The 19,262-nt window shown below is 37.1% G+C and overlaps 1 protein-coding gene across 6 annotated transcripts in view; it reads left to right on the top strand.

Annotated features, from left to right (window-relative positions):
* Window positions 1-19,262, top strand: part of DNM1L (dynamin 1 like) — a 40,084-nt gene that overhangs the window by 18,276 nt on the left and 2,546 nt on the right. For 3 of the 6 annotated variants that reach the window (XM_059817202.1, XM_059817201.1, XM_059817207.1), the window contains 15 exons: window positions 572-643; window positions 1,223-1,309; window positions 2,052-2,214; window positions 4,330-4,450; window positions 5,066-5,197; window positions 5,501-5,707; window positions 5,905-6,025; window positions 6,644-6,799; window positions 6,909-6,998; window positions 7,989-8,081; window positions 9,632-9,688; window positions 10,891-10,968; window positions 13,274-13,441; window positions 14,091-14,200; window positions 17,918-18,077. In XM_059817202.1, coding sequence (XP_059673185.1) covers window positions 572-643; window positions 1,223-1,309; window positions 2,052-2,214; window positions 4,330-4,450; window positions 5,066-5,197; window positions 5,501-5,707; window positions 5,905-6,025; window positions 6,644-6,799; window positions 6,909-6,998; window positions 7,989-8,081; window positions 9,632-9,688; window positions 10,891-10,968; window positions 13,274-13,441; window positions 14,091-14,200; window positions 17,918-18,077 — 1,815 coding nt within the window. Of the gene's footprint in view, window positions 1-571; window positions 644-1,222; window positions 1,310-2,051; window positions 2,215-4,329; window positions 4,451-5,065; window positions 5,198-5,500; window positions 5,708-5,904; window positions 6,026-6,643; window positions 6,800-6,908; window positions 6,999-7,988; window positions 8,082-9,631; window positions 9,693-10,890; window positions 10,969-11,044; window positions 11,050-13,273; window positions 13,442-14,090; window positions 14,201-17,917; window positions 18,078-19,262 lie in introns of all 6 variants that reach the window. The other 3 variants (XM_059817206.1, XM_059817204.1, XM_059817203.1) reach the window with 2 other exon arrangements.

The raw sequence follows: 19,262 nt of genomic DNA, 5'->3' as shown, positions 1-19,262 counted from the left end.
TGTGCAAGGGTAGCTCTGTGCTTGTGCAAGGGTAGCTCTGTGCTTGTGCAAGGGTAGCTCTGTGCTTGTGCAAGGGTAGCTCTGTGCTACAAACTTATTTTGGATTGGTGGAAGGAGAATAGTTTTGACAAGAGTGGAAAAATTTTGAAATGAAACTCTGTCCTTGTTCTTCATCCCCTTCGAGATGAGAAGAGGTTCAGGCTACATGTTTATTAACTTCAAAGGATTGCAACTAGATTAGAAATGGAATTAAGTGTTTGGAATTCTCTTTAGGTTGAACGCTATTTTATACCTTGTCTAACATCGATGGGGTAGTAAGTGCTAATAACTGCCATCTCACAGTATTAATCAACAAATTAAATACCAAGATTCCAATTTCTGTAATTTTTAGCACTGATGGTTGCTGTTAGCATTAGCTTAAGGACTAATAGTCATTCTTATTTTTTCTCACCTTCTGTATACTTAGTTACAGAGTTTTTCACTGTCTCTTGGAGAAGAGACCATTATTTTGCAATTAGGTAAGTGGATGCTGTCTTTGATTTTTAAACAATTTTTTTCTTCCATACTTCAGATCTATACAGATTTTGATGAAATTCGTCAGGAAATAGAAAATGAAACAGAGAGGATTTCAGGAAATAATAAGGTAAATGTTGCACTGTCTGTCTTTGCCTTGCTATAAATTCTCTTGCTGCTTAAACCTTTCTTAAACAGTTTTGGCAGCTAGAAATGAAAAGCATTGAACTTTTCTAATGAAGAACACAGTAATGCTGCATGCTATCTTGAGATTTTTTCACTCTGTGTGTGAGATAAATTACTTCAGCTAAAAGAAAATGCTGAGAGTGGCTGTTGCTTTACTTCAAAGCTTCCATAATAATACTGCAAAAAAGAAACTTTGAGTTAAACTTGCTTCCATTCTTCCACATACATGGCTTTATGTGTAATTATAAAATCGAGTATTCTATTCTTGCATATCTATATAATCTCTGACATACAAGCTTTTTTGTGCATTACACTGGGGGGGAGGGGGTGGGGAACAGGGCTGCTTCCAAAGACAAAGGAATTGGTTGACAGATGTGGCTGGCTCTTTTTCCTCACCACATAGTTCTAAGGTGTATGATGGAAGCAAGTTTTTCTAGTATGAAACTACAGCTTTTGGCTTTCTAAAGGGTGCAGTTAAATAATCCAGTACAGTGATTAATTTTTATTATTAATATATTTCTAGGGGATCAGTCCTGAACCTATTCATCTTAAGATTTTTTCATCTAATGTTGTAAATCTGACTCTTGTTGATTTACCTGGAATGACAAAGGTAAGATGAAGAATGCTTCTCTTCTGACTCACTGTGAACAGTGTATTTTGAAAGAAGGATGTGTCTTCACTCTTTGGCATTATTCTGTATTGATAGATAAACGGCTTTCCTCAGGTTAAGTAGTTGGTTATATAAATTTGAGATGTCACCATCTTCTGGTGTAAGATTTGGGTTTCTGGTGCTCTTCGCATTGTAAGAGGTAGATTTGCTTAAGTTCTTCCTCTTTCTATATACAACTGAGGGACTGGAAGCATTGTGCGGGCTGCATGTTCTTTTTAATATAAGAGGTAGCACTCGTAGTTTCGAAGTTGTACCTGCAGATAGATGGGTAGTTGACAAGTTTGAAAATGTTTTCCGCATTGCTCCTGTGGAAGTTGCTATGCATATTTTGCATAAGAAGTTGCATAAAGTGAGGATACACTAGAAGATGACAAGATGACTTCTTTCCCTGCCTATGCACACATACACACCTCACTCAGCCAGTTGTGCAGGTGCTTCTTGGATACCAAGTCTTCTTGACAACAGTATCAAATAATTTGAATGGATTCTTATTTCTGTAAGAATGTTTTTGATTTTTATACCTTTCAAGATCTTCTTTTTCTTTCCTTTTTGTTTATGAAGGGTGGAGGAAAGGGCTGGAAAAATATCTTACACTGTGGTATAGGTTATGAACTTTCAATGAGTGGTCTCACACAAGCCTAAATATACTATTTTGAACAGTTCTACGTTGTTTTTTCTCTAGGTGCCTGTTGGTGATCAGCCTAAGGACATTGAACTTCAAATAAGAGAGCTAATCCTTCAATTCATCAGTAACCCAAATTCAATTATTCTGGCAGTCACAGCTGCTAACACAGACATGGCCACTTCAGAAGCACTTAAAATTGCACGGGAAGTGGATCCAGATGGTAAGCAGCAAGAAAAACTGAAACCTGTAATTCAACTTCTTTTTTTAAATTAAATCCTAAAATAAACTGAAGTCATTTGTGCAAAAAGTAGTAACAAAAACAAATGTCACTGCATTTCCTAGAAAATACAATTATTATATTTGCTTAAAGACTTCCTGCTGCAGTCTCTGCAACTCAGACAATGCTGTGATGAATTAATATCTAAGAGATTTCTGCCTTACAAACAGGCCAAATAACTATTTTAGTAGTCATAGGAGCCAGTTCTGTTTCCAGAGCAGCAAAATGGCATTACAGAATGTTTGGGGTTTTGAGATTTTTAGTAGTCTACAGTGGTCTGTTAGGATGACTTCATGCTTTATTGTCCAATGTTGTTTCTTTTAGTAGAGAAAATATACCATCCTACAGTCATAGGAGCCAGTTCTGTTTCCAGAGCAGCAAAATGGCATTACAGAATGTTCAGGGTTTTGAGATTTTTAGTAGTCTACAGTGGTCTGTTAGGATGACTTCATGCTTTATTGTCCAATGTTGTTTCTTTTAGTAGAGAAAATATACCATCCTGCAGCTAGTAATTGACTGTCAAGCTGTTAATTTAGTGACTTTTAGTAAGAACAAAATTAATATATACTGTCAGTATCCATTTTGGTGCCCTGCATTTATGTGACAGAACTGACTGATTTGATTTAATCTAAAAGGAGAATTGTCATTTCATATTTACCTAATGACTTTGAAACAGTTCTGAAGCTACTGGGTGCCTGCTTCTTGTTTATGGAAAGTGCTATTGGTACTATTGACTAATAAATGGCACTGTGTGATTTGAAAGAATATGGAAGAATATACTTGAAAAATAGGAATACTGAAATTAGGCTAAAATTTAGTGTTGGTATGCTTTACCCTCAATTTTTCTTCCCATAAAATGTAACATTTCTTGATTGTTTTCAGACTCCGAGTCTGCTTTGGCCTGTCTGCCTAAGCCTTTATGGGTTCCACAGCCTCGTAATCTCGAGGGAGAACCTCTTCTGGCCATCTTCTCAGTCCAATTGTCCTGATTCAAGGCAGCAGACCCTTTCCTTTTAATTTACCCCTGTAAAAATGATCAGTTGTGACTTTGGGATCACTTCCCAAAATTCTAAACCTTAAAGGTCTGGAATGGCAGCTCATGTTGCAGGTTCTGTAGGAATAATAGTATGTAATAAGAACTTGAAGTACTAAATTGGGTAGACTGTCTGACTTGCCTTCATCTGAAAGTTTCAGGACCCAAGAACCTACTGGTTTTGCTGAGGTACTGGTTTCTTTTTAGACTCGAAAAATGTTTTGTGGCAAGAACTTTTTCTTTAAAATATATTTTTTTCTCAGACCCAAGAGCCCAGGAAATATTAAGGTCCCAGTCAAATCTTGTGCATGTTAGCCTACCTGTTTAGATGTGCAGTATTTACCTATTTAATGAATTTAGGTCACTTAGTCCTTCACAGTGTGCAATATGAAGCTTAGTTTTAATTCGGAAAACATTCAGTCATATATTCAATTAAAATATGTTTCATTAGCAAAATTAAATCCCTTAACGCTTCTTCAGTGGATGGATTTCAAATTACTCCACCTCTTGGGGCTTTCACCTATGTATTTGATGCAGTATGCTCGAAGTGGGCCTGTTGCCTTCTTTAGCAGCTTTTCCAGTGGTTAGTGGTATTTCAAATACAGTTCCAAACAGATTGCCATTACATCTGGTCCTACATACATGCTAGAAATACATGTTCAGTCCACTCACACTTGCGAGTCCTCTCCCTGCCTTACTTAGTCTTCTCCACAAGTGCTTAGTAACCTCATGTAGTATGCAAAAATGTTTGTTGTAATCAGTGATGACTATAATTTCAAACTGCATGGTGCCTAAACCTTTTTCTTTAACCAGATCTGTGTGGGGAGCAGTACCTGCCAAATACTTTCTTATACTCCTGTTAATGAGGGCCTTGAGATGTGCAAGAACATGTGATATTAGTCTTAGTCTTTGCTGGTTTGCAGTATTAAACTTCATGCAGCTATCTGAGGAACTTTTTGAATGCTGAGTTTTAGCTACCCTGATCAAGACAAAACATCCCTGTGAGTGAGTTTTCCTTTTGGTAGGTCGAAGAACCCTTGCTGTTATCACAAAGCTGGATCTCATGGATGCTGGCACTGATGCTATGGATGTGCTCATGGGAAGAGTGATTCCAGTCAAACTTGGCATCATTGGAGTAGTGAACAGGTCTGTCTGGGCACATTGATGCTATTTTTAAAACTCTTGTTCATATGAAGTAATGTGTTTTGGCTTTTTTAACCATGAATATGGTTTTAAGAATAAGGTGACTTGATGTTGAAATAAACTTCTGAATAAGCAAGCGAGATGCTTGTTGCTCTACTTCTCGAGCCTGTCTGTTCTTCTTCCACTCAACCAACTGCTAATTTAGAAAGGAGTAGGGACACTTCTTCTAAAAGAACTGTAGTGTCACTACTTCTTTCTGCTGTTGTGTTTTAGCTTGAGAGATGCTTCTGGTCAGCTGTTCGCATTAGCACCAATTCAGTACGGATCTTGTATACATTAGTGCTAACTGCATAGGGCTATAGTACTGTTCACTTTATTTTTTGCATTAGCTAGGTCAAATCTCATGTAGTTTTGATAGAATCGTGTACAGCTGCTACCCATACTGATTTGTTGACTGTGCTGCATGGAACAACAAATAAAACCCTTTATCTAAGGAAGAAGAGTTACGTGTGTAAAGCAAAAACCAGTTGTTAGATGTTCCATCCAGAAAAGGAGAAGTGTAAATTATTTTTACTTTGCATCTGTTAACTACTGTGTAACTCTGCCTTTTAACTTCAGGAGTCAGTTGGATATTAACAATAAGAAGAGCGTAGCTGATTCTATTCGTGATGAATATGGTTTTCTTCAAAAGAAGTATCCTTCCCTAGCCAATCGAAATGGAACCAAGTATCTTGCTAGAACACTGAACAGGTATTACGTATTATGTAAAATAAAATAAATGTGGGCTTTTAAAGATACTTTAAGATATAAATTGGTGTGTTAGAAATATGTGTAAACATACTGTACCTATGTACCTTTCCTTTCTCTTTTGGTGCTGTGCAGTGATACATTAAGGAAAACTTTTTGGTTCCAAATTCAGTCTCTGAATTTACTGTAATTTTCCTGAGTAAATGTTCTCCTTTGGTGATTATTTTCTGTCTCTTCTCTGTTTTGATGGAGATGATAAAGCTGAAACTTTCCCTCCCTTCTAATGAGTGACTCTTCTATTTTTAGACTACTGATGCATCATATCAGGGATTGCTTGCCAGAACTGAAAACCAGAATCAATGTTTTAGCTGCTCAGTACCAGTCTCTACTAAATAGCTATGGGGAACCTGTTGAGGACAAAAGTGCCACTTTATTGCAGCTTATTACCAAATTTGCCACAGAATATTGTAACACTATTGAAGGAACAGCAAAATACATAGAGACTTCAGAGCTGTAAGTACTAAATGGTTTTCTAGAGTATTGACTGAGCAGTTAGATGGACCCAGTGGCTCTTGGCTGGCTTGCATTGGCAGTAGTACTACACTGGATGTAACATACTCAAAAATGTTTCAATCCAATTAACTTTAAAAATGTTTGCAATGAAAGCTTTTTTCTTGTTTGCTATGTCAGTTTTTACTTTATTCTTTCAGATGTGGTGGAGCCAGAATCTGTTACATTTTTCATGAGACCTTTGGAAGAACTTTAGAATCTGTTGACCCGCTGGGTGGCCTTAACACAATTGATATTCTGACTGCCATTAGAAATGCTACTGTGAGTGGTGTTCTGTATTTCTAAATGTTGTTGCTATATATTGGATTCAAAGATAAAGTTTCAACACATTTGCGTTCCTTCAGTCCTGTGAATTAATGATGTCAGATGAATAAGTTAATATGAAGAGGCTGAATCCTGCTTTTTGGTATTTTAAGTGGAAAAATTACACTATCCAAATTTGCAGCCATTATCCTATATGGAATGAGTTTAAGGTGAATGCTTGTATCTCATTGCTGTTATTTACAGGATGAAATGAATGATGTCTTTGCCTTTATAATAAATTTCATTTAAATTTGGATCCACAAATGTGAAAAGAACTGTTCACAGTTGTAAGCCTAGAGTGACATTAGTAGGTAGAAATCTTCACGATTCTGTAAGGGTGCTGGTTAATCATTATTTAACACAGAGTTTGTCTTAATGGTAATAGCTTTATATTTTACAGCTTTTATATTTAAATATTCTTATAACATACTTTACTTGTAAGATCTGTTCTGAATGTTCTTCTGAGTGCTAGCACTGTGACCTGATTTTATTCTGGGCTTCATCAGATACTACTTCTTAGAAATGCATATTGTTTTAGTACACAATTTAGCAGCTTTTTCTCTCCTTTTGAACTAGGGTCCCCGTCCTGCCTTGTTTGTTCCTGAAGTTTCATTTGAATTGCTGGTAAAAAGGCAAATCAAACGTTTAGAAGAACCTAGCTTGCGCTGTGTGGAGCTGGTTCATGAAGAAATGCAAAGGATTATCCAGCACTGTAGTAATTACAGTACACAGGTAAAAATGCATGTTTTAGAATTATGTTTGTAATGATGGGGCTTTTTCCCCCCGCACTTCCCTAAAAAATTACTGATGAGAATTCCAGAATTTTTTGTTTTGTTTTTAGGAATTATTGAGGTTTCCTAAATTGCACGATGCCATAGTTGAAGTAGTAACCTGTCTTCTGCGTAGAAGACTTCCTGTCACAAATGAAATGGTAATTTTCCATCTACTATAATTTTGCTGGAAGAAGTTTGTATTTTCTGGAGTCTTTCTTGATGCTTCTGTTTGCTCTGTAATGTCAGGAACCCAAATTATTAAATGAATCTTAACTTATATTTGTTAAATAGCTAGGTAGTTAATATCTACACAGTTTGAAACTTCTTCTGTATTAGAAGATAGATACATTAAAAACCAAAGGGGTGCGGGGAACCCTCTTCAGCTTATTGTCCCCTATGTTTCAATTTCCCAAGAAGAATTTTACTAAAACTTGGATTTAACAACTACTAGTCTTTCTGATATAGGTATTTTTCCCTCCCTTGTAACAGAAGCTGTAGAGGTCAGGATTCAATGATGAAAATTAAATTATAGTCCTTATTCTGTGTGTTTTGGAGATAAAATCAACACAAAATGTTGATATTGCTTGTAATGCTCTTTAGCTAGTGAGAACTAAAAATTCAGCTTCTAGTTTTTAAGTAAATATGCTTTAATATAAAAGTCTGCTTTGGGCTGCTTATTGGGGAGGAAACAATGTGTTTCAGTTACTGACTCTGTGTATATTTGATGTGAAAAGCAAAAATGGTTCTGTATGCTTGCTATCCCCCACAGTGAGCCATCTGTCACTGGTTCAAGTGTTGTATGTGGCTTGTGGCTGAAGGTTGACTTACATAGCTCACTTCATTACTATATAGCTTACACTCATTACATTGCTGAGTTTTGTTTATTTATTGCTGGAGAGGGGTTAGCCTGATGAAGCTAACAAGTTAAACTGATGTAACATTCAATGGCTGAAGGTCTGAATGTATTGCAATGAATGAATTCTGTTCTTGCCTTCTGGAGCAGAACTTTTAATGTCTTTGGGGCAGTTAAGAGCAGTCTTTTGCTATGGACAGTTAGACTATGCTTTCTAGCATTGTAGGTCATTGCCCTTCACTAGCATTAGATTTACTCACTGAATTTTTGAACTGTGAATGACATTGCATTGCAGGTTCATAATCTAGTGGCCATTGAGTTAGCTTATATCAATACCAAACATCCAGACTTTGCTGATGCCTGTGGTTTAATGAATAACAACATAGAGGTAAGAAAATACATTCTTTTAAAAAGTCTTTTGAGTCCTTTAAGTGAGAGCCTAAATAATTTGTAACAGAACAAATGCTTCAATTTCTTTCATTGAAGCACGATTCTACATTTTAAAGTATAAAAATGTGATATATTACAAATATGGTGTATACTCATCTTGTCATCTGTTGATTTGTTGATTTATACTGCATATTACATTCAGGAACAGTGGTTGATATTTCACTGAAAACAATTCTGCCTGTATTTCTGTCTGGAAAATAAGATGGGCAGCTAATCGAGTATTGGCTATTAAATTAATTTTTTGGAAGAGAAACATTTATGTTAAATACTCTTTAATGTTGAAGTAACTGCATTTTGTCTCTGACAGAATGTATCGATAGCTATAATGTTCCTCTCATTCATGAAAGGATAATACAATTATTGTTTCTGCTATTCAGGTTCTAATTTCTGCTTCCTTTCAGCATTGTTCTTGAATATCTGTGTTATTATGCTTCAATTTCCCTACGACAATTTTCTCAATCAGCCTCCCATAAGCCTTTCACAATTTCAGTAGTCTGTCTTTTTTTCAAGCCCACCTTTGATTGATAATACTTGTTGCTGTCGTCATCCTATAGCAGCAGTTGTTCTACAACCGATCTGCTCAATTCTTTCTTGCAGTCTGATTTTGTTGCAGTACTTCATCTGGCTAAAAGTTCGCTAATATTCTTGTGTTCCCCTTCTTATCCAACACATTCTTTCATAGTAGTGTTCTTTTTTTAAATGCTTATGTTATCATTTCTGCTCTTTAGTTCTAACTTTTTACTTTCTTCTATACATAAATTTTGTACTGAGTGGGTATGCAATTGAATTTGCCTTGGTAGACTGCTCTTGAATCTAGTTCAGAAACAATGTGTGTGCAAATTGACGTGAGTACAAAAATAAGGGCTTTGTGAAGTTGAACATACAAGATTATTGTATTAATCCTGCATTACTTGAACTAGTTCTTTCCCAACATTTTCCTGAACAGGACATTGAAATTTTTGAAGAAACAAAGCACGTAAAACATCTTATCCTTATTCAGTGGACAATCAATTCTTAATTTCAAGAAAAATCAGATCTATCTTTGTCCTGATTGCTTCAAATTCTGTTTTGCTATGAAGTGAATCCTGCCTCCTCCTTCTTCCTTTTGGGCTAATCATAGTTGACCCTGCTGGCCACAGAATCAAATCCTTTTAGATTACTTCGAAGATTTAAAGCTTAATGAGGGCTGTAGGGTATCTATGCTGAGCCAAACTGTGTAGCTTTGATCTAGTTTTGATTATGGTGTGTGTTGCAAAAAGTTTTGCAAAAGTTTTTATATTGAGAATTTACTTTTGACTAGGTAATCAGAGTAGTTTTATCCAAATAATTGAGGTTTTCATAGGATCATAGTATGACTACATGACATCGGATGAGATGAAATTACTAGTGTTTGTCTCTAAAATGTAATTCATCTGTAAAATATGAATCTTGCATATGTGTTGATACAGAGTAATACATAATTGAGGTCTTGCTGGATTGTTTTTAAAGGAACAAAGGCGTAACAGGTTAGCCCGGGAATTGCCTTCTGCTGTGCCACGAGACAAGGTAAGTAAATGTTGATTTTTTTTTATTTATTTACTCATTTAAAGTTTAATGCATTCTTCTTTGATCCCATCTAAGTATCGGAAACTCTGATCTGCTGCTCTAGTAACAGTCTTGGGAGCTTCCAGGTATTGACTTTTTTCTTTCAATTTCATAAGATAGAAGTGGAATGTTATTTTCTTCTTCCAAAGATGCAATTTTTGGCAGGTTTTAAATCTGGGATTTCTGAAGACCTGCCTATAAATTTACATTAATATTACACTTATTTGAATGTTATGTGAGGTAAGGTTTAAAATGCGTGCAGCTGTTAAAGATGGAGTCAGAACTCATATGCTTAAATTTATGGCTGAGACACACTGATTTCAAAAGGTAAACAAATGATTTAAAATAGTCAGTATGCCAACATAGTGACTTGGTGGCTGGTTTGTTTTTTTTAAGTCACTCTGCAATTTATTGCAGTCTTGCTTTCTTTGGGAGAAGATGATGGAGGTGACATTTTCAGTTGATAATCATAATCCAGTCATGTATTCTGTCTCTGGAGCTTGCTTAGTTTTACCAGGCTTTGGGATTAGTTCAATGACAAGTAAGTACATGGGTGAAAGAACCAAGTGTCATGGAAAACATTGCCTGGCTGTAGAAATGAATGGTCTGACAATCAGCTGGAATTTTAGACAGGTATTTAATATTATGTGAAGCATTTAGAATCCAAATATACAGAATATAGTTTAAGCTCCTCACAGGTTGTAACAGGAGTTACTACAGCTTATTAGAAATCAGTTCATTAAGTTTATTGGCTTAAAAAATGAAACAGTCCCAGAATGGATCTAATATTGCTGCCTTTAATCATTAGAAGCCAGCTGATGGATGAACTGGGAATTTAAGGTAGCTATCTAGAGATTGCTTTCAGTGCTCTTTTGATCTTTCTTTTTATTGACTTCATATTTATCTTATCAGTGTAGGAGCTAAAATGAAATTGAAGGGCAGATAAGCCAAAAGTCTTTTAACTATTTTGGAGATGCTTTTTTATTGATTTTTTTTTTCCCTGCTTATATTACTGTTTTCCTTGCAAATTCAAAATACTTTCTTTTCTGGATTTTTAAAGATGCTAGTAGGTAAAAGTGTATGAAATTTGCTAGGTAGATTTGGTGGTCTTCAGTTGAAATTTTTTTTTTCCCCCCCCTCCCTGCATTTTTTACCTTCCTTAGTCTACTAAAGCTCCAGGTGCATTGACACCTGCTTCCCAGGAGACTGTTACTGCTGCTACTGCTGAGGCTGATGGCAAGGTCTGTCTTGATTTTTTCCTATAAGCACGGCATGCACATTTCTGTTGTGGTGCACCGCAGATAGTACGGAAAGCAGTTAGTGTTAGTGCTCTGTCGCTGACACAGTATGCCCTACAGAGTATAGACTATTTGGCATTACTGATTTTAATATGTGCAGTGGCAGGTAAAGATGTGCCATTAGGTGGCAAAGTCACTGCTTTCTGTTTGAACTCCTGGTTGCAATATATTGTGGTGCAAGTATGCAGCATAATTTGCCTCAAACTGTAGTCAATAGATTGTTTGGTGCAACAGTATTGTAACTGAAAGTGTTCAGCATGGTTGTTAAACTGCATGTTTTTAATGTGTTGACAGTTAAAGAAGGAGGACAGAAGATAAGCTAAAAATGTGAGTTTCCTGCTTCCTGCAGGGAATCTTTATAGGCTTTGTTCAAACTGAACCTCCTTTTTGTTGTTTCACATAATTGTTCAATCCCTGATTTACTTATATTCGTGAAATGTGTTCTGCAGTGGTTTTTTTTTACACTTTAGGTGTGCTGTCTCTCACCTTAAAATAACAGCTCATTACTGTAAAGACTTTTTTGCTAATGGCTTTCACTTGGAGTCAGAAAAGATGGGTAGTCACAAGTTTGTGTATTAGGAGTACCAAGAGGACTCAGGCTTCCTGCTTCATTGCATATGCATATTCAGCTTCTAGTGCAAAGCTGCTATTTCTGTCCTGAACAAAGTGTAGCTAGTCAAAATCTAGTCAGTAGTAGAATTTTAACTATTACTTTCAACAGAGTCTTAGAGGTTCTGATATGCTGCAAACATTGAAAAGAAATCAAGAGCTACTGTGAGGGTACTGTTGTGACTTAAGAAGTTGCAGGAAGCTGCCAAATTTGGTTTAATTTGTGCTTCCCACAAAACGTGTCCTTTTATTAGGAGGTACGTACTCAACACTCTTTTTCTTGTGAAAGAATGTGGCTTTGTTTCTGAAACTACTTTGGAGATAGAGCAGGCTCCACAGTAATAATGAGAGTGGCATAGGGATTTTTGCCATTTTGAATAGCTGTCTTGCGATCAGAAATAATGTAATGAAGCTTTCCTCATCAGTGGTTCTGTCTTACTAGTAGAGGTTGATTTGAATTCTTATAATGTGTTTTTTACAGTGCCTCTGAACAGTTGTGCCATTTTAATAAAATTTCTGATGTGCACGGTTTAGCTGGGTTTCTTCCTAGTATGCAACTGTTGGTTTGTTGGTGCAACTGTTGGTTTGCCGTGCTTTGTTTCTCACTCTTTTTTTTAGACTCGAGATCAGCCTGTGGTGTTTTAATTGTAAACACAATGGAAAAATTTGTAGCTTTCTTCCTCCTATATATTAAACAAGACATAAGTAGTAGTAGTAGTAGTTCAGAGCCTTGAATGACCTTGAATGTTTTTCAAACAGCAATAGACTTTAAAGCACAGTAGTAAATAGAACAGATACTAGGCTTATGGAAAGGTACAAAATAAAAATTACAACCGTTCCACATCAAAATAAACTGTCTTTTCAGTACTAATTTAACATGTGGTAGATACTATCTACTAATACTTCTTTTGTCCAGTGATTCCTAATGTTTGAGTTGGGTGTTATGTCCTTTTCTCAGGAGATCAGTGAGTCATTCTTTGTCTGGAACTTCCCAGAAAGGCTGATGTTCGCTTCCAGAGGATGGAGATTTTTGTTTTGTTTTGATTTGGTAAAAAAAAAAGCCTTCTGTAAATTGAGCTCTGGCAGCACAAATAGGTTTGTAGCTATGGTACCTGGAAACACAAATGTGTGTATTTTTCAGCTGTTGCTGTAAGAAACTTCAGTTTGTATTTAAATAAAATACCAAAGAATTTAAATACAAGTCTTCAAAGAGCTGTGGCGATCTTTAAAACATACTTTTAGAATGAATCCTGATAGTGTAGGTTATATTGTTCCAAGGTTGTATGGTAAAAGTGGTAAAAGCCAAATGATTTAGGAAGACCATTTTGTATTTCAGAAGTGATTTGTAGACCCTTAAAATGCTGGGGGAGCTTCTCTATTTGAGGCATTTTCATACCATTATTAGAAAGAATATGAGTTTTCAAAGCTTTCATTTTACTGGTACTCTGTGTCAGCTGTAAGCAGCAAAGGGAGAACAAAGGTGGGGAACTGAAGAATAGAATGAAGTGAATATACATATGAAAACCTCATTTTTAGTGAGTCTTACCTATAGCTCGGTAATAGTAGATTTGATCAGACACTGCTTTGTAGTGCCCAGGTTCTAACTCTCCAATGTTTCTTCATTGTGCTGTTTGTGTAGGCGGCTCCTGGAGCGGGGGATACATCTCAGGAGCCTGGAACAGGCAACTGGAGAGGAATGCTGAAACCGTCAAAAGCAGAAGAGGTATCAGCAGAGGAAAAATCCAAGCCAGCTGCAGCCCTACCTGCTAGTCCTCAAAAAGGACATGCTGTAAACCTATTAGATGTGGTGAGTCATGGAAGACAAATACCTCCTCTTTGTAGTTCAGGTTCAGGAAAGAAAACATCTGAATTCCAGATCTTGTAACTTTGCTACTAATATATATCTTTGTTACCACTATAGGGACAGGGAGCTCTAGCCAGTCTCTTCTGCTTTCCTGCTTGCCCAGTCCTTCATCTTTCCCACCTTCCAGTTTCAGCCTATGATTTGGGATAACTGACTTCCTTTTCACAAATTCCTGTGCAAGTGAACTCCTTGTCTTGATCGCTCTTTGTACAGAAACAAATCTCAGCTCATGTCTCAACTCAAATTCCCGCTCTTTTTTGCTGAAGCTGGTATTTTTTATATTAGAGGAAAAGAATCATTAAAGACAAAAACCACTTAAAGGATCTCCATCTATTTTTAACTTAAGTGTTTGGACAGCTTAGTTCCTTTAGTGAGCTTTAAAAAAAAAATAGTACTGGTGCCCTCTGACCTTTGTTTCACAGATCTGGATTTTGACATGTCTTTAATTATATTTCTGAAGAATTAGAGGTTACATCTATCAAACTATCAGACTAAAAGAGCAATAGTTTATTTTAGACTCCACAGTTTGAGTTTTATTTACTTATGCAAATAAGCAGAATTGGTAAACTGATGTTTTTATTTTTTTACATAGCCTGTACCTGTTGCACGCAAACTTTCTGCCCGTGAGCAACGAGATTGTGAAGTGATTGAACGACTTATTAAATCTTACTTCCTTATTGTGAGGAAGAATATTCAGGACAGGTAAGACAAAACTCCCTAGAAATGTTTAAGCCATACAAATGTTGTGGTATCTCAAGGGTCATGTATATAATCTTGTTATTTTATCATGTTCTTATGTTTGTAAGCAGAGAGAAAATATTTTTTTTTAGAAAGGGCAGCAGCAGTAAAACTTGACCATTCATAGAATTAAGAAGCCTGAAGAAGCACTTACTTTCTCTAATGGTTTGAGTTCTATATTATATTAAGTAAAAGGTTTAATTATTTAGGAGATGCCTGCTTTTCTGGAGGATACTGCAATTCACATGGATAATTTGCAACAAATAACTAGAATAACTCTAGGTGCTGTGTAGCCCTGACAGAACTTGGCTTTGCCATCCTGTTATTTCAGACAGGAAGGTTGTATAGGAACTACTGCAGCTACGTTTTCTAGTACTTAGCTATAAGGATGGAAATAGCATAAAAGTGATGTTTCTACTGTATGCAAATATGGAAAATGCCTTTAAGTTTTGCTTAAAAATTGTCATACTACTTTTTTGTAATGAAGAATGATGTAAAACTTCACGTTGCTTAAGTCTTTGTGGAAGGACCTAATTTTTTGTATATATTTTTTAATATATATTATATATATATATATATGGGAAATTTTGGGAGAAATACGAGAATCTGGAAACCAGGGTTTAGAGCAGATTAGTGAGGTCGTAAAAGTTTTATTCTATCCAATAAACTAGTTTTCTCAATATAATTTTAGGTATTTCATGGCAGGGAATTGCTTTGTTTACCTTAATTTTATTACTGTGTTAGTACTAGTAGTGCTACCTCCTTGCGTACTCTAAACAAACCCTTCACATTCTTTGCAGTAAATAGCTTTTTTTTTTGTTATGTATGCATATCTCAAGCATTATAAATTTGATATATTAGGAAATCCTCATCTAATTCAGAAATATTTTTAGGAAATACCTCTCAAAGATGGTACTCGTGTCCATCCCATATCATACTTGCAGAACTAATTCAGGCTCTCACTTGGATGGTTTGGATGGTATCTGTACCCACAGAGCTTTGAACCTGAGTTTTGGGTTGCTTTCACTCTTAGCCAGGTGACTTCCAAAATATTCTAGGCTTCTTTCTTAAGCTCTTCTTTTGGTAGAACTTGCAATGTATTGGCTTGAAAGGAGACTGTAAATTGAATTATGTGAGTAGTAGTAGATCTATACGGGCTCCTCATGATTTCCCAGAAGCCTTCCCACAACTGGCTAGTAAAGAACCATAAAGCAGCAGAATGTAGTGGGAAAATTCCCAGCCAAACTTGGGAGTATGATTCCAAAAGCTCAGATGTGTTGACGGATCTTGGTTGATCTTGGGTCTGGCTGTTTAGGCTTGCATGGTCCTTATCAAGTTAATTCTGCAGTGACAATTGCAGCACCCTGAGAATTAGCAAAAACTCGATCTGCCTTGATTTAGATTTAGGGCTATGGGCACATGAGAAGAGTGATATGGTCACTACTTAATGAGTCACTACTGATTATATGTCAACTCCCAGTCCACTCTAGTTGCAAAATACTGCTGCTAAGAATTATACCGACAAGGTTGTCTAAACTAACATGTTTTATTCCTCAGCTGGGAATGACCATCAGTATTTTTATTGTCAGTTACTGTCACTGATGAAATAACCCGAGGTGCACAAATTCGTTTTTTGATCCTGTGTTTATATCCCCAGATTTTGGTACTGTGTTAGTATGATGATTTGATTTTGTCAATACTCCTGCAAGTATTTTCCCCCACTCTTTCAGAAGAGGACTGCTACACATATCCGAAGTCCTAAAGAAAATCAGGTTCAGCTAGATTCAATACTTGGAATTTTTTTCAGGAAGCTTAGTGGCATGGAAATCGGAGCTAAGACAGTGTTTTCTTTCAGGTGTTTTAGCCTGACGTAGAGCTGAAAAATGTTGCTATACAGATTGTGTAGTGTCTTTCTGATGGATTGTTCTTGATTCTCATTGGTTGCTGCCTGCCTCCATTCCAGACAAATACATTTTTCACACTTAAACTCCATTTGCAGTTTTAAATTGCCCTCGCGTTATGCTTGCTGATATCAGAGATAATACAGCCCAGTGTTTGAACAGTGATCCTGTTTTCAGTTCATCTGCTAAGTAAGATTGGATATAGGAATTCTCTCCTTGCCTCTTTCCTTTCTCATTCACATATTAAGATTGATTCTGGGGTTGAAATACTTAGCTTTTTGTCATGCCTAGCACAGTGGAGCCTCAGGTTGGTCTCTAGTGAGCAAAGTAACTCATTTTTTACACTACATACAGTTTTTACAATGTTTTTACATATAGTCTTTACAATGCAGCTATCCTATTTGGAAGAAATTCAACAGCTCTTAAATTGTAAAAAAACACTGCGTTTACTTGAGATTTGTTTATTTATAGTAGCGATAAATTCCTGGTAGTTTGAGACAAGGTTGTGTGTAGCCACTTGCTCACACTGTGGATGGCATAAAACTGGGAGGAGTGGCTGACACACTGGAAGGCTGTGCTGCCATTCAGTGTCATCTGGACAGGAGAGTTGGGTAAAGAGGAACCTTATGAAATTCAACAAAGGCAAGTGTAGGGTACTGCACCTGGGGAGGAATAACCCCATGCATCGGTACAGGTTAGGGGCTGACCTGCTGGAAAACAGCTCTGTGAAAAGGGACCTGGGAGTCCTGGGGGACAACAGGATGACCATGAGCCAGCAATGTGCCCTTGTGTTCTTCATATTAGTAAGTAAAGGTCAGGAGTAATACCTCTTAGCCACATATAACTTGATTTTTTTAACTCCAGTTCATTCAGAGGCTTTCAGGTGATGATTCAGGTGATGCTTTTTGTCTTGTGTTGGAAATAACCATGTCTGCAATACGTTTATGGAGTAACAGGGAAAAGGGCTACGCAAACTGAGGCTTTTCTTTAAGATTATGCATTGGTACAGGTTAGGGGCTGACCTGCTGGAAAGCAGCTCTCTGGAAAGGGACCTGGGAGTCCTGGTGGACCACAGGATGACCATGAGCCCTTGTGGCCAAGAAGGCCAACAGCATCTTGGGGTGCATCAAGAAGAGTGTGGCTAGCAGGTCGAGGGAGGTTATCCTCCCCCTCTACTCTGCCCTGGTGAGGCTGCACCTGGAGTACTGTGTCCAGTTCTGGGCTCCCCGGTTCAAGAAGGACAGGGAGCTGCTGGAGAGGGTACAGCAAAGGGCTACGAAGATGATTAGGGGACTGGAACGTCTTTCTTACGAGGAAAGGCTGAGGGACTTGGGTCTTTTTAGTCTGGAGAAGAGAAGACTGAGAGGGGATCTTATTAATGCTTATAAATACTTAAGGGGTGGGTGCCAGGAGGATGGGGCCAGTCTTTTTTCAGTGGTGCCCAGTGACGAGAGGTAACAGGCACAAACTTGGTCATAGGAAGTTCCATCTAAACATGAGGAGGAACTTCTTTACTTTGAGGGTGGCCGAGCACCGGAACAAGCTGCCCAGAGAGGTTGTGGAGTCTCCTTCTCTGGAGCTATTCAAAACTTGCCTGGACACATTCCTGTGCAATCTGCTGCAGGTGAACCTGCTCTGGTGGGGCAGGGGGGGATTGAAGTAAATGATCTCCAGAGGTCCCTTCCAACCCCTATAATTCTGTGATTCTGGGATTCCTCAATCTAGAACAGACCTGGTTTTGAATAATTCTTCTGAAGAAACAATCTTTATGTGCTTGCAGTGTGCCAAAGGCAGTGATGCATTTTCTGGTGAACCATGTGAAAGACACTCTGCAGAGTGAACTGGTAGGCCAGCTGTATAAATCCTTGTTGTTGGATGACCTTCTGACGGAATCTGAGGACATGGCACAGCGCAGAAAAGAGGCAGCTGACATGCTAAAGGTATTAAAAAGATCGGGAGCTAATAGGACTAGTTAATTAAATTGAAACCATATAAATGTGAGACTTTTGGAAGACTTGCCTTCCTTTTTTCTTTGCTGCTTTTTAGGAGTATGCCAGTGTATTACTTCTCTCTGCTAGAGGAATTAAAAGCAATATATAACCAGAAAGTATTATGTAGATTGAGTAGTTGGGAAGAAGTGACTTAAACTATATTTTGGGCATAAAGCAGAAGCTCTAATTTGGTTTTATTTTTCAATTATACATTTGGTTTTAATAATTTGCTTTTATTTAACTTTACTTTATGGTATTCAGCAGTTCTTTTTTGGGGGATTAAGCTTACAGTGTTTTAAGTGCTGTTCATATGTATGCTTCACCTAGAGCCTACTGGCCAATGGCTGGTGTAGCTAGACAGTACCCCATAATGTGAACAGTGGAAATGTTGGAACTCACTTATGACCCCTGTGTACATCTGTATGACAGTGAGTTTGTGACGTGACTATGTTACAGAACTCTTTATTTCTTTATTGTTCAATTACGTGGTTATCAGTCTGCAACAGCTGCAGCAGAAATATGCTGCTTTGGATTGAACTGCATAGAAGAGTCCCTCTGCCTGTTCAGCTCACTGAGGAAGTAGGAAGAGGTGCTTTTCTCTCATGCAGTGTGGTCAAACAGTATGTGTTTGAGAGACTTGGACACCCTGAAAATAACAGCTTGTCCAAGACCACCTGCAGCAGGTTTAATCTTTGCTATCATATGATCAACATTTGAGTGAGGGGAACTGTCTGTTAAGTCGTTTAAACTGTAAACTTACAGGGCCAAACTCATAGCTCAGATTTCTCCAAATTGGAGTAATACTTTAATGTTAGTATTAGTTGGTATTCTGAGCTTTTAAATTTGCAAAGTTTAGTAGGCTAGTCTGTAATGAATGCATCAGAATACTAAAGGTAATAAATACGTACAGTTTCCCTTTTATTTTGAGGAAGGTTTAAAGCATTAAAACTGTGTGTGGTGAAAAAGTCTCTCCTTCTTGAAAATTTATTTATAAACACAAAATGTTAATACAAACATAGGTGTTACCAGGAATGCTGAGTATGTAAAAGTTGCTCAGAACAATGACAATGAGCTCTTTCTGCTTCTAACTGGAAGTTCAGTTTTCAATTAATTTTTATCTCTCTAGAGAAATGT

The sequence above is a fragment of the Gavia stellata genome, chromosome 4, assembly GCF_030936135.1.
Source record: "Gavia stellata isolate bGavSte3 chromosome 4, bGavSte3.hap2, whole genome shotgun sequence".
NCBI lineage: Eukaryota > Metazoa > Chordata > Aves > Gaviiformes > Gaviidae > Gavia > Gavia stellata.
Note: the sequence above shows the minus strand (reverse complement) of the source record. Positions and strands in the feature narration are given on the sequence as shown.